The sequence below is a fragment of the Uloborus diversus genome, chromosome 9 (genome assembly GCF_026930045.1).
Source record: "Uloborus diversus isolate 005 chromosome 9, Udiv.v.3.1, whole genome shotgun sequence".
NCBI classification, from domain to species: Eukaryota; Metazoa; Arthropoda; class Arachnida; order Araneae; family Uloboridae; genus Uloborus; species Uloborus diversus.
In genome coordinates this window covers 110,825,767-110,839,967 of record NC_072739.1, presented here as the reverse complement: position 1 = coordinate 110,839,967, position 14,201 = coordinate 110,825,767, and the positions used below count along the sequence as shown (strand labels likewise).

At 33.5% G+C, this 14,201-nt stretch overlaps 1 protein-coding gene across 2 annotated transcripts in view; it reads left to right on the top strand.

Annotated features, from left to right (window-relative positions):
- The window catches only part of LOC129229540 (semaphorin-2A-like), a 652,526-nt gene that overhangs the window by 584,345 nt on the left and 53,980 nt on the right, over positions 1-14,201 (top strand). For both annotated transcript variants that reach the window (XM_054863862.1, XM_054863863.1), the window contains exons 6-8: positions 797-902; positions 3,160-3,324; positions 11,256-11,377. In XM_054863862.1, coding sequence (XP_054719837.1) covers positions 797-902; positions 3,160-3,324; positions 11,256-11,377 — 393 coding nt within the window. The remainder of the gene's footprint in view (positions 1-796; positions 903-3,159; positions 3,325-11,255; positions 11,378-14,201) is intronic.

Below are 14,201 nucleotides of genomic sequence, written 5' to 3'. Positions count from 1 at the left end.
ATCTTTATTCATTGAATACCTATCGATTTTTATGTCATGCTTATATTTTAGCCTAACGTTGTTCTCCTAGCTTTTTTTTTTTTGAGCAATCACACTGCTTATTATTCTCATTTGACTGTTTTGGCGTCCTTTGATTTCATCCCCCCCCCCCCAGCTCTCTTTGCAGCAACACCGTCGACCGGCCTCACGATGCTGCTCCACTAGCAAAAACCGTCTCCAGGTTGCGTCCATATCCTACACACACGCGCACACATACATGAACACCTACACACACACGCCTACATACACACGCACACGTGATTGCGAAAAACATAATTTGAATTCAAGATATCAACATTTTTTTTTTCTGATGGGGAGGGAACAATTGAGGATGCTTTCAGAAATTTTATTTTAATTGATGAAGATTTTCTGCTGTGTTTTAAATCAGTTTTACATAACCGTCTGACGCTGTTGGTATTATATTTCTTACTATTGTATTATTGCTCGCCGTCAGTCGCTTCAAATTTTGTTTTGGTTTCTTTCCTCTGCAATGCTTTTTCTGCATAAACATGGCTCATGTAACTGTTCTATGATATAAAAATTTTTAACTCGGAAGGAGTTTAATATTAAGTTGAACGAAATGCTGAATACATGGTTAATGAAATAGCCAAAATGTATCACATGGCACCAGAAATGTATTACAGTGTTGCCAAAAAAGAGTACCTTCTTTTTAATTTTAGTTAATAATCTTTTCAATAATGTTTTTAATGGTGGTAAATGTTATCTTCATCTACTATTTTTCTTTCATTATAAATAGGCGAATCTGAGTCGATTGGGTAGCCATGAATATTTCCCTGTCGTAGGAGACGGAATTGCTAAGTGTCCTTTTGATCCAGAAGACAACGCCACTGCTGTGTGGGTAGGTACGTATCAGACCAATTTTAATTTTTTTTGAATGGCTATTGATTATATTTTTGTTTTCAAGTTTGTGATTTGTTTGCTTTGAAATACTGTGTATACATTTGAAACTATGTAGATGTTTACTACACAAACTACTATTGAATTATTTTTTTCTTAAATAGCAAACTTCCCACCAATTACACACATTTGCAGGCCAAACAACTTTCTTTGCTTCTTATTGGTTTATTTATTTATTTTATTTAAATGTTGTTTGAAAATTACTTGTTACACAGTTTATCCCTCCTCTTCGCGCTGCATCAGCGTGACGTCTTTGAGATTATTCGTTTTTGTTTAGTGGATTCAGACCCTTCAGTTTTTTTTAAATAATAATAAACTTATGTAAGAGCCATTCCATGAAAAAGTCAACCATTTTCCCCCACGTGACGGTTCCTATGCAAAGCGATATGCAAAGTTTACTTAGGAGGTGTCCACAGGGATGCATTCAGAATAGAACCTGAACTGGACCCATATTCGATCTTGGATACTTGGTAATTGTCGGCTCAACATGCCATCCCTCAGGGGTCGACGAACTGAGTTCCGTTTGTGTTTAACACGGGGATTACAGCAAATTAGACATTCGACCTACACATTAGAATACCCAAACTCCAAGGTACAGATACAGACATCACCATTTGGTGGTGTAAAACTTAACCTAATTGAACATACTTAAACAGAGACTGAGAGCTCCAATTAACCAGGAAGATTTTGTTTTTTCTTGAAAGTTTTTTTTTTCTTAACGGCATGGCAAGAATTTTTATTCCAATTGGGTTGCTGATATTTTTTTTTTGTTAATTTATTCATTTAGGTGTTAAATAGAAAAATAATGACATTGAAATCCCTCAATCAAAAATCATGACATAGAAAAGTTTGATTGTTTGCCATACTTGAAATAAATAATGTATTTATGAATGAATTGTTGGATTAATTGGGGATAAAGTTTGTAGCATTTTGTCTTAGAGCAATGCACAAACTGAAAAACAAAATAAATGCAGAACCGATTTGGATCATTAGAGTTTTGATTTCATTGTTTTGCAAACACCCTTCTGTGTCGCAAATAGTTTTTTTTTTTTTTTTTTTTTTTTTTTTTTTTTTAAATAATTTTGAAAGTAATTTGAAAGAACATATCTCTACATCATAATATCATTTCGGATAGTTGTAGACAAAATCTTACGTTATTAAACTTGAAAAAAAAAAAACTTTGAAAAATCATTAATTTTAGAAAGTCATATGAAGTTCAGAAAATATTTTGTATTTTTACCGCGATGTTTTATGTTGTTATATTTTAATAACCTCTGTTGTCTCCTATTTTGTCCTTATACTGTTGTTTTCTAGTTTTTTAAGTTATATTAGAAAAAAATTATTGCTGTTAAGTATTTTGCATTTATTAATAATTAGAGTTAAGTAAGGCCGCCTGTTGCGTAAATTAGAGTTTATGGGGCATCGTCCTTTGTGTAAGTCCCTTTAAAAGTATATCTCCTCGTTTTGGAGATAAAATCTCTATTTTTAAGTTTTCTCATTTTTTTTTTTTAAAATAATCAAGTTTTCTTTGAACTTCTTCCAAAATCTATCTTTAAGAGAAGGTATTGCCATCAAAACATTAGAAAATTATCCATCTCCCATTTTAACTACAGAGTGTATTTTAATTATACGCCGCAGTAATAATTACAGATTAATAAATATAACGGATTTTTACTTATTTTTTATTTTATTTTGCAGACCATAAATCTCATCTTATTGATCCTTTTTTTATTTGTTATTTTTTTTTCTTTTTTGGCAATTTCATTCGGGTTTTACACTTATAAGTTAAAATTTTATTATTTAACTTGAGCGCTTAGATTCGGTTATTACGCATGATTACTATTAGAATTTTGAACTTCTTAAACTGAAGATAAATGAATTGATGTAGAATATGTTTATCCTTTTAGTTTTTCCCCCTTTAAATTGATAGGTTTTTTACGTTATTTAATATTTCAATTTTTTTTAAAAAATATCTTTGATTTTTTCGTTTTGTATCATTTAAAAAATGGACTGAAGTTTATGCGAAATTATAACTTTTAGCGACGACTAATCCAGCTCAATCTTTGACTGCGAAATCTTTCAATTTTTCAGAAACGAACTTGGATTATTATTTTTTATTCTAGCATTTCTAGTATTTTCTCTATTCATGATTATTCTGATTTTTTTTTTTTTTTTTTTTTTTTTTTTTTTTTTTTGACACAGAACATGGCAATCCATCCGGCCTTCCTGGACTTTACAGCGGCACCGTGGCCGAATTCACAAAAGCCGACACGGTGATCTTTCGGACCAACCTTTACAACCTTACCACGGGATATGAACTCCACCCATTTAAGCGGACCATTAAATACGATTCCAAATGGCTTGACAGTAAGTACCATAAGTTACGCTATTGTCACGTTGTGTCATTTGTCTGTTGTCAATTTTGCCACACATGAACGGTGGTCTTTCTGGTCCTGAGTTAGATTGATGTTTTTATTAGAATTGCTGCATAAAACCCGTGCTGTCTTTCTCTGATACTTTGTCAAACCTCGGCCATTTTTCGCGGCAGATTTTTTAAATAATCCGTCACTCTTTTTCGGGATGAAGTCGGAATTTTTCAAGGTATATTTTATAAACTACGTGTTTAATAAATTCACTTTCTTAAACGCTTTTATGAATTTGGCTCTTGCCTAATTAGTATAACTAAGGTTTTAAAAAAAGCCTAAAGTTGACAACTGAAAAACGGTTCTTATAGCTGAAATCTTGTAATAAAACAAATATTATTGACAATTTTCTAAAACAACTTAGAATGAGTTTTTATGCAGAAGAAAGAAAACTCATTCTAAATTATTTAAAATTGGTAATGCTTTACGTTAAGGTCTAAAGCATAACCAAATGTGAATCATAAAGGGAAGTGTTTATGCGTTAATACTGCGTCTCTTAGTTTTTTAATGAGTGGAACCCCTGTTTATATATATATATATATAAGTTATGTATGAAATACACCGCCAGCTCAGTCATTTCAGCCGAGGACTGCAGTTTCGTGCTTATTAGCACTCAACAGCCCGGCATCGGGAGCGACTGAACTGGAGGTGATTTTCCACCTCCAGCTCAGACACTTCCTATGCCGGGCTGGTGAGTGCTAATAAGCACGAAACTGCAGTCCTCGAATGGAATGACTGAGCTAGCGGTGTATTTCATGTTTTTCTGCCTTAGACCTGGCTATAGGGCGAACTTACTGAAAATATAAGTTATATAGTTTGAAGCGTAATTTCAAAAGTTTTTTTTTAATTTGAAATCAACTTTAAAAGCAAAATTTTAAAGTTTAAAATTTAAGCTTAAGTTTTGAAAATTCATTATTTTCTTAGAGTTTTTAAATTTTCTAAAAAGAAAGGAAATTGAATAATGTCAGTTTCGGGAAAACCTTGATTGATCTCGATGGAGCGATTTAGTTCCACGGAACATAGTTTAAGAAGCGCTGCACACGTTAATAAAACGCGTGGGGGGGGGGGGGGCTCGTTGTGCAGTATTAGTGTGTGGGAGTCAGCGAGAGATGTTCGATCTCTAAAGTGAAAAAAAAGTTTTCTTAAAATTTTTAAACTGTCCACTAAGAATCATTTGAGTTATGTGTAATTACTGTGTAAGTCGATAAAACACTTTAAATATCTGTTTCATTTAAAGATGTCAACTTTAGGAACTGTTGCTTTTCGATATTCGAGTTTAACCGAACCATTGTTTCGGTCACTCGTCTGGTCAGTGCTAATTCTATGTTAGCTACCAGTTTGTTTGGCACTCTTGGCTTCCTTAAGAGGTTTTCCACCTCCAGCTCAGTCACTCCTATGCCGGGCTGATGCGTGCTAATAAGCACGAAACTGCAGTCCTTGCCTGGAATTGACTGAGTTGGCGGTGTATTTCATATACATTAGCTTAGTTATCGGGTTGATTAAATATTGTATTATTTAATTGATGGGGGGGGGGGTCATGTTGTATAAAGAGCATTTGAGCTTAAAACTTAATTGCAATTCTAAGAAATGTACTTAAATATAAAAAGTGTACTGCAATATGCAGTTTAAATGTAAATATAAGTATTCTCAACCCTACAATGCATGAATTTTTAATTTCTCATAAGAAAATGTATGTGGTTCTAATAACTGCATAAGTAACAGAAAAAATGTATTTTAAAAAATTACATTTCAGTGTTTGCCAGTATTTAAAGAAAACTTTAGAGTGTGACGAATGGCTAAATTATGAATTTAGCAACACAAAAAGCAAAGTATCAGTTATGTCAACGCGTCGCACAGTGGTTCAAAACGACATAAAAGCGGAAAAAAATTCAATAACTTTGAATATTCTCAAAAAATGCTTTGGAAAATTGTTAAAATTGTTGCATGGTAATATTTATCTTCATGCTTGCTGATCGTATTCATTGCGAAACCCCGATTTTACGTCCCTCGAATCTACGTTTTCCCCACATTTTACGCTTTTATCATCAGGTCCCAGTTTTTCCGTACACTAATAATATTAATTTTACCCGGATGGAAAGTTTGTTATTTATGAATTTCTCGTATTTTACGTTTTTCCTTGGGAGTTAAAAAAAAGAGAAAAAAATGTTTTAAAATTAAGAAAAGTGTTTTCCTCTGTGCATTTTTAAACATAATCGACTCTGTTGAAAGTTAATCCATGAAAACAAAAACGCTTCTGCTCCATTCGTAGCTGACCTTATGGACTTTTCGGCCGCCAATGAAGGTGAACAAGAAGAGGAAACACAACTCGTCTCTTCTTTCAATACTGCATTTAAGAGCTTAATAATAGTGAAAAACCATTTTCTTTATCATAAAGACCAGGAAAAAACTTTGCAAAGTGTTCCAATCCTGGAAGATGCTGTATTTACTTTGGATTCAATGACTCATTATTACTGACTATTTTCAACCTAAACGCCCGAATTCGTTACTTAATGTGTTAGAATGATCTAAACTGGTGTGTACAATAATGTTCTTTTCGTAAAATATCGCATTTTTACATTTTATAAGCGTCATCGCAGCAACCTTTATTACTATTTTTGTTTCCTTATCTGATTTTTGCTTTTTATACATTTCCCGTATTTTACGTTTTCGCATATTTTATGTTTTTGAATTTGAATTGCCGTTTTCCCTTAGTTAATGTATTTTATGTTTGATTCAGGCCTCTGAGAAACGTGAAATAGGGGTTTCTCTGTATTCAAATTCATTTCTGTTTTTAGTGAAAAATATAAATTAAATCAGTCGTATGCCACACGCAAGGTTTATTTATTGCAATTGATAACCTCGAACAATATTTTCTGGCAATGTTGACAAATTGAGAACAGCTTTATACTAGAATGATTTCGAAAAGGAAATCAGAAATTTCAAACGTTTAATGATTTTCTAATATCATTGTTTTTGAACAGAATAGTTATTTAAATTTTTATATATAATTAAGTATGAGTTTTAAATTTTTTTTTCTCATATGTATCTTTTTTAAAGCCAAACGGGTCCAAAAATTGTTACTTTCAGGTAACTACTGCATTGCATGTAGAGTAATGCTCCGCATTAAGCCATAACAACGTAAATCTGTTTAAAAAAATCCTCTATATTTATTGATGAATGTTTCAAAAGCCTGAACTTTCGGAAACAGTAAACAAACGTTTTTAGGCTCTCCTGCAAAGTAGTGAAACTGTGATATACGTTAGTCTGGAGCATGTCAAATTTCATGACCAATTTCTTTGATAAAAAAGCAATTTACCCCCGTTATACCGTTACGAGTTATTTTCTAACTTACAATATTGGTATACGTAAATAGCGAAGATCAAACAAAAATATCTGCCACGACTGTAGTCGCAGGTGGTCGCAGCTAAAATGTTGTTGTTTATTTACAGGAAGGATTAAACTACTGATATATGTAAATTTTAGCTCACCGGAAGCCGTCGATAAAAGTATATCCCACAATACTTTTCATTATATTTTTAAGAAAATAATGTCTTTTTATTTCAGGTAGTTTTCAATTTTAATGATTTTTTAATTTTTAACTACAATGTAATATGCATCCTATAAGTGTGAAAAACCAATCAGAAATGATTTTTATTAAATTTTAGGCCTCCTTATTGAACGAATGAATTAAAACTGAAGTATTAGTCGTACGTCCGAAAAAAGTAAAAACATATTTGTTCAACAATATCGGCTTATTTTTGTAAAAACGAATTTTTTTTTCAAAAAACTCTTATGGAGTAAGTTACTACAACTCAAGGGCTAAGTAATTACGGCATGAAATATTTTTTATCTTAAAACTTAAAAATGGCTATTTTTTCCGTCCTTGAACCACTGTGCGTCGTACTGCCGTGGGCAGCAGGTAAAGGGCAAGAACTGCATTTTTTTTTTTTTTTTTTTTTCATTTTTGTAATTTATTGTATGTTAGCCATATTGTACAAGCTTGCTTGTTTGGTTTCCTCTGGAAAAAAAGCGCGAAAAAGAAATTCAAAAGTTTTTCTAAATCCTGCTGTAGAACAGAACCTAATAAGGCTAGTATCATAGACTAATAATAAGAATAGACCGAGCTATGGCAACCCTTTTGCTGCTCATAAACAAACCATGTGACTTTTGGATATCCTAGCAACAGCGGATCTTCTGCTACGATCAACGCCCGCGAGAAATAAAATAAATAGAATTGATGGAACACGGAAGAATGATCTTTTATGGAGTCCGATTTGTAAATTTGTTATTCTAAGTTGTAAATATTTTGTTAATATAGTGAGTGTTCCATTTAGACAGTATTGTACATTTTCTAGAATCGGCAAACGGTAAGATTTTTACCTACAATTTCAATTTAAGATACCGATTAATACGTTTTTGCGTTAACGCAAAACGTTTACGCCATTACGTTTACGCCACGCTGACGTAGCAGTTCCAAATGAAATAAAAGTTACTGAAAACTGTGATCAAAAACTAATTACTAATGTCAAAATAATGCACAACTAAAAGAAAAACAGTTCAATCTATGTACCTGGAAAAAAAAATTATAATGAAAATACATTGCGTCAGAAAATACATGTCGACTGCCAAACTAAAGATAATGTTGCCATCTAGCAACCATGCTATCAAAGTTTCCGCCAAGCCTCCCATCAGTCACATGATGTATCCATGAACCAATTTTTTCATCAGTAAGTCTGGGAAAGCTCAGTCTACTCTTATTATTAGTCTATGGCTAGTATTATATCTTGGTGTAAGAGCGGATAGGTTCACTTACCATTTGTACTAGTTATCTCCAAATTTTTAATTTTGCTACTTACATTCCTTTGGTTATCACTGTCTCATTTATAGTCGAAACTGTTTTTTGATTTGGTTTTATTTGGTGTAAAAAAGATTATAAAATGTTCAAACATTTTATAGAAAGGCAAATACCTTTAGATAAAATGCTTTGATTTATTATGTTCCTAAAATTCTTCAACATAAAATTTGGTTGTGCTGTTCAAAGTTAGACCTATCCTATATTTGAGCTATTTCAGACGTCATTACTTACATCACCCAGGAATAGGACGTCACTAAGAGCATTCTATCTTATTGGTTGAGACAAAAAAATGAATAAAAAGAAGAGAATCATTCTTCGCATTTTCACATTTAAATTTATTATGTCGCTTGGTTACGCTTTGCATTTCTTGCCGACTGGAAATGTATTCCTTTATTCTTACATTATTCATTTATTTTCAAATATTTATGTCATGCAGTTTATTTAAATGCTTTTAAAAGTTTTATATTTATAAATTATATTTAAAAGATTTGAACTTTTAGAGAATGAAATCTTAGCAAGAACAAATATTTTCCCTCATTAATAAAATATTTCAAGAAAGGTTAACCACCTACGATTTTTAACTATATGTTATAGCATGTTCAAGACTGCTTAAACTGCATAGGAATTCACGGGAGCTCAGTTCCTGTTCTTCTTTTCCATTTTGTTTGATTTTTTTCACACTAAACGCAATCGGGTTGTTTCCTTTAGTGAAAAGTACTACTTTTAATCACTGAAAGTGATAGAATAAGCAAAAAAAAGTAATAATAATAATATGGTGCGAGAAAATTTTTTTAAAAGGTCCGATTTTGAAAACAAGGCGTGGTTTTTATGACGTCACAAATGATGTGCTTCGGCGCATCTACCGCGTTTCCGTGTTATGATAATCAAGAAGCGAATTAAATATTGCGCTCTACGCTTGCTATCAACCATACAGTTGCCAACACATATGAGTAAAGAAGCGAATTAAATATTATGCTCCGTGAATGGCATCAGTGAATGGCATTTCATCATTTGATGTCATCGGCAGAAGCGAAAACAATGAAAGTGCACCGATTTAAATAATTTTTAAAAATATTAAACTTAGTCAAACTATTTTTAAAAAAGGGGTCAGATCCTATGTTTTTAAGCATGCTCTTTCAGAAAAAAATACTTTCAAAATTTAGGAATCGACCCCATTCTGACTTGTTACGTATCAAAATTAAATCTGAAGACTGCGGAGCTCCTGCACTTCTTTCGTTAGAAATTAAGTGCTGACGAAAAATTTTGAATAGTTTTGAGGAGTTGACACTGAGAAATAGTTAAGTGAGAAAAACAGAATTTTACAGGGAAAGGAAAAAACTATTAGACGTCATTAAAATAACTCCTAAAACCGTGTTAATGAACCTTTCAATCTTCAAAACAAACTGCAGTGGAACATCAGAGATCCGAACACTGGAGATTCGAAATTTCGGAAAATCCAAATACCTTGTGAAGTGAGGGCCTAAAATTAGATTTTAAAAAAAATCAATAACTACGTTTGAAAAGCTAAGTAAGTTTTTTTTAATGACTGCTAAGTTTAGCAAACGCTTGGATGCAATGCATAATCTAGCTCTGGACCTTATTAGGTAGAACTGAATTCGGTAATCTTTCGTTATAGTAATGAACTTAATCCGAACTGAACGTAGATGACGTATTAAGGACTAAAATGTAAAATCAATCTTTATCGAAGGTAAAACTGCTTATTAACTTAAAATAAAAGACCTTCAGATCACTGTTGAGTTAAAAACATAAGTTTAAATAAGCCACCCAGTACATCCGAATACCTAGTGAAGTGACGGCAATAAAATTAGATTTAAAAAAAAATCAATTATTACGATTGAAAAGCTAAGTCAGTTTCTTTTACAGACATCTGCTTTTAACAAAGGCTTGGACATAAATATACTGTACTGGAGCTGTATTATGTATTAATAATATGTATTATGTATTATTAATACATAATACAGCTCCGTACCTTATTATGTAAAACTGAATTCGATAATCTTTCATTAAAGTAACGAACCTTATCCGACTGAGCGTAGATGACGTAGTAAGCACTCATGCTTTATCAAAGGTAAAATTGCCTTATTATTAACTGAAGCTAATACCTTTGGATCACTGTTGAGCTAAAAACATAAGTTTCAATAAGCCAGCCGGTAAATCCGAACTTTCTGAATTCTGAACTGAGCTGCGCCAAAATAGTTCAGAATTCTGCGGTTCCACTGTAGTACACAGGTCACAGACGATTTATTATTATTGTTTTAGCAGTTACTTTATTGGTTTCTAATCATTTTTTTTCCCTTCTGCAATAAAAAATTGCATTTGTCACCTTATTCTATTTCGATGTCGACTCCTTAATTTGTTTGTCCCCCGAAGTACACCTTCATTCTAATATTTATATCTGTAACTAAACACCATTCTTCTAGCCTTCTAGAAGGCTCACAGCAGATAGTACAACATTCGTACACATCTACTACAGAACACCCTCACCAATCGCTATCCTGCCGTGGGCAAGCATAGTATCTTCAAAAATGAATTTTTGAGATACTTGAAGAAACGCATTTTTGATTCCGTACAAACACTAGTAAAATGCTGAGATTGGATGTTCTTTTCATGCTTAGTTTCAACGGAACCAAACAAGCAAGATAGCACAATAAAGCTAAAGTAATGTAGATGACAAAAATGCAGAAAATAAATGAATAAACGAAAAATTTGCAGATTCTGCCGTTTATTTTCCCAGTGCAGTATCATTATCAAACATAAATGAAAAAAAAAATATTTTGAAGTAGATAGTTTCATTGTTGCATAGTTGTTGATTTAAAAATAACAAATTTCATTTCTGCATAGTTGCTGATTTAAAAATAACAAGTTTCATTACCGCATAGTTGTTGATTAAAATTTAAAAGAAAAAAAAAACAGTGCTCAACGATATCTCTAATCTGCATTGAAAATGCTTAGTAACTTTCTAGTTGCCTCTAACACACCTTTATTTTTTTCTATTTCAGAGCCTAATTTTGTCGGTTCGTATGACATCGGCGAGCATGTGTATTTCTTCTTCCGAGAAAGTGCAGTTGAGTACATCAACTGCGGAAAAAGCATCTATTCCCGAGTTGCACGAGTGTGTAAAGTAAGTTTCATCCATACTTTTCTGACAGTTGAAGTATTTTTAAGAGTAATAATCATGCAACGTACCGATAGCTTGGTTATAACATACAGAGACTGCAAGTTTCGTCCTTGTTATGAATTCATTGATCTGAAATAGTCAATAATCGAGCTGTAGGCAGATGTCATCTCGTTGAAGCTGAGAGGGCCAGCAAACTGGTAGCTAAAACTAATTTAGCACACCAGCGAGAGTCTGCAGCATTGAGAAGAGATAAAATGGAGGGAGTGAAGACTTTCATTCGTGAAGCAAAGAACTCGAGTCACGTGACAGATTTAAAGGAAAGCATTGGAAGAAATCAGGTTTCTTTCGCTAGTTTAACTTAAAACGTGTCAACCATTCGCCGTTGTTGGTTCGCTTGATTTGGGGTCTTTGTTGCAGCTTTTGTTAAGCCAATGATTGGACTTACTTCCTCCATTTACTAATTCCCGCTCTAAAGTCTGCAGCAATGGTGCTGTTCAACTGGTCAACTGAATGCAAAGCTTGGGGATAAAGCAGTAAGTTACCACCCTAATGCCAGGACTAAGAAGGCCAAACTACCATGCAATACACGGTATGATCCAAAAGCAATGAGCCTCACGTTATACTGACGCATGCACACCCTGCAGCTCGCTCCGCTTGACAGCGATAGTGGAGGGATTTGTTGACTTTACAGCGCAACGCAGGTTGATTGCCTCCCAGATTTCGGAGCGGTACCATCATCTTTAACAGTAACTCCTATACGGTGGTGCGTTACACGACGATATCGAAAGTTCGTCAGAGCAACACAAAAAGATCATATTTTGCTTCCGATTTCCTTCTCAAACGTACGCAATGCTTCAACAGGCGTGTGGAACTGAGTGTCTGTCCTATTCGCTAGTAGAAAAGTCGCACGAGGCCTTTCGTAAGGCCGGGAAGTGGTGACTAACGAACCCCAGTCTGGACGTCCGTCCTCTGCCCGTAGTGACGTAAATGTACAACGAGTGTGTCAATTTTTAGACACGGATTGGTGTTTGAGTCTCTGCCAAGTAGTAAAAGCCCTGGACTTATCGGAAACAACGGTGCAACTCATTGTTACGGAGAAGTTGCACATGCGGAAAGTCTGCGCGAAACTTGTGCCGAAAGTTCTGACTGAAGAAGGTCCGAGTCAATGCTCCCGTGTTGCCCTAGCCTTCCTACAGTCCGAGCTTGTGACCTCCTGACTTCTTCTTGTTTCCACTATTAAAATCAGTGCTGAAAAGGAAAGGTTTCGACTCCATCGAGAACATCCAAGCACATGTCAAGGCAGCCCTTGCAGATATCTCGAAACAGGACTTCAGGAATGCCTTTGAGTCATGGCAATGCCACCTACAGAAGTACAGTGTTGCAGAAGGTGCTTATTTTTAAGACTATTAGGCAATTGTACTGATCAGCTCAATGAATCTTGTCTTTTTAAGCGAAGGATCATTACTTTTGGATCGCACCATGTATATCGACAATTGCAGTCTCTGGATGTCATAACCCGGCTGTCGGTATATTGCATCTAGTTCTGCCTAAGTCCATTCTAAAGGGTGGTGACTTACGACTTAGTAGTCGTATAACTACTTAGTAGTTAATAATGTACATGTGCACATGACACATAGAACCAACACCTTTTTGGAATTGAAAATTGTTATTAAAAATAAACTCGAAGTTCACCTCATGCTGATAATACTGATCAGTATGTTATATTTACATTTTGTATCAGTATGTTACATTTACATGTTTATTAGTACATGTTATATTTTTTTAATTCCTTCAACATACCTGGCTACATGCTTCATTTTCCCCCTCAAAAGTAATACATAAGACTGTTGATAATTGAGTTTAATTTTCTGAAAACAGTTCACCACCATAGTTAATGACCAAAGAGGCTATATATTTTTCCACTCCTTCAGCATACCTGGCAACTTAATGATCAAGGGTACACATCATAATTAATGACAAAGAAGGTTGTATTTTTTTAACTCCTTCACTATACCTGGAGAGATCTAGTCTTCATTTTTTTTCAAAGGCAAAATGTGTGGATGATTGAGTTTACTTTTCTGATAACAATTCACTACTATAATTAATGATCAAAGGTATCATTTCCAATTTTAATCTAGGTTCTCTTATGTTTAAGCAGCGCTTAAAGTTTTTAATGCAAAACCTTTTAAAATTTGAGCATATCAGAAATTGTGTTACTTCCTGGAGGTAATTATTAATTCCACTACGCATCTCCCTTATTATAAAGTACCGACTAAGATGAATGTATGTGTATGTATGTATTCGTTTTGCCGTGAGGTTTAAAATAATAGGGGAAAAATACTACAACCTAGGAGATAATTAATCGTTATATCCAACATAAGATTGAAGAAAAAATTGTTAAAATATAAAAAAGATGCCGAGGGAAAAGATTCATTAAATACCTTTTACCTATAATGTAGTTTGAAAGTAATTCTTCTAAAAACTATCATAGATGTAATGCGCGTATATGGTCGCTTGCCTTTTACTGCAAGAGTTTTTAACTCGTCTTTTATTTTCAGAAGTTTGCATTAATAAAACTTTTTTTTTTCATTGAAAGTAGATACTTAATATGATGCGTAAAAGAATTTAAACGGTTTAGAAAGAAGCTTTCCTTTTTAGAAAAAGCTGCTCGATAATGTTTTTTCCTTTAATGTGCTTATGATTTAATTTTCAACTGCGCTACGTTAAGACTTTTATAAATTAGTTAAAGGCTTTCTCCTCGTTTTTTTATGGGGGTTTTTTCGAGTAAAAAGGAACGCTTTTTCTGCTTTAAATATATATTAAGAAC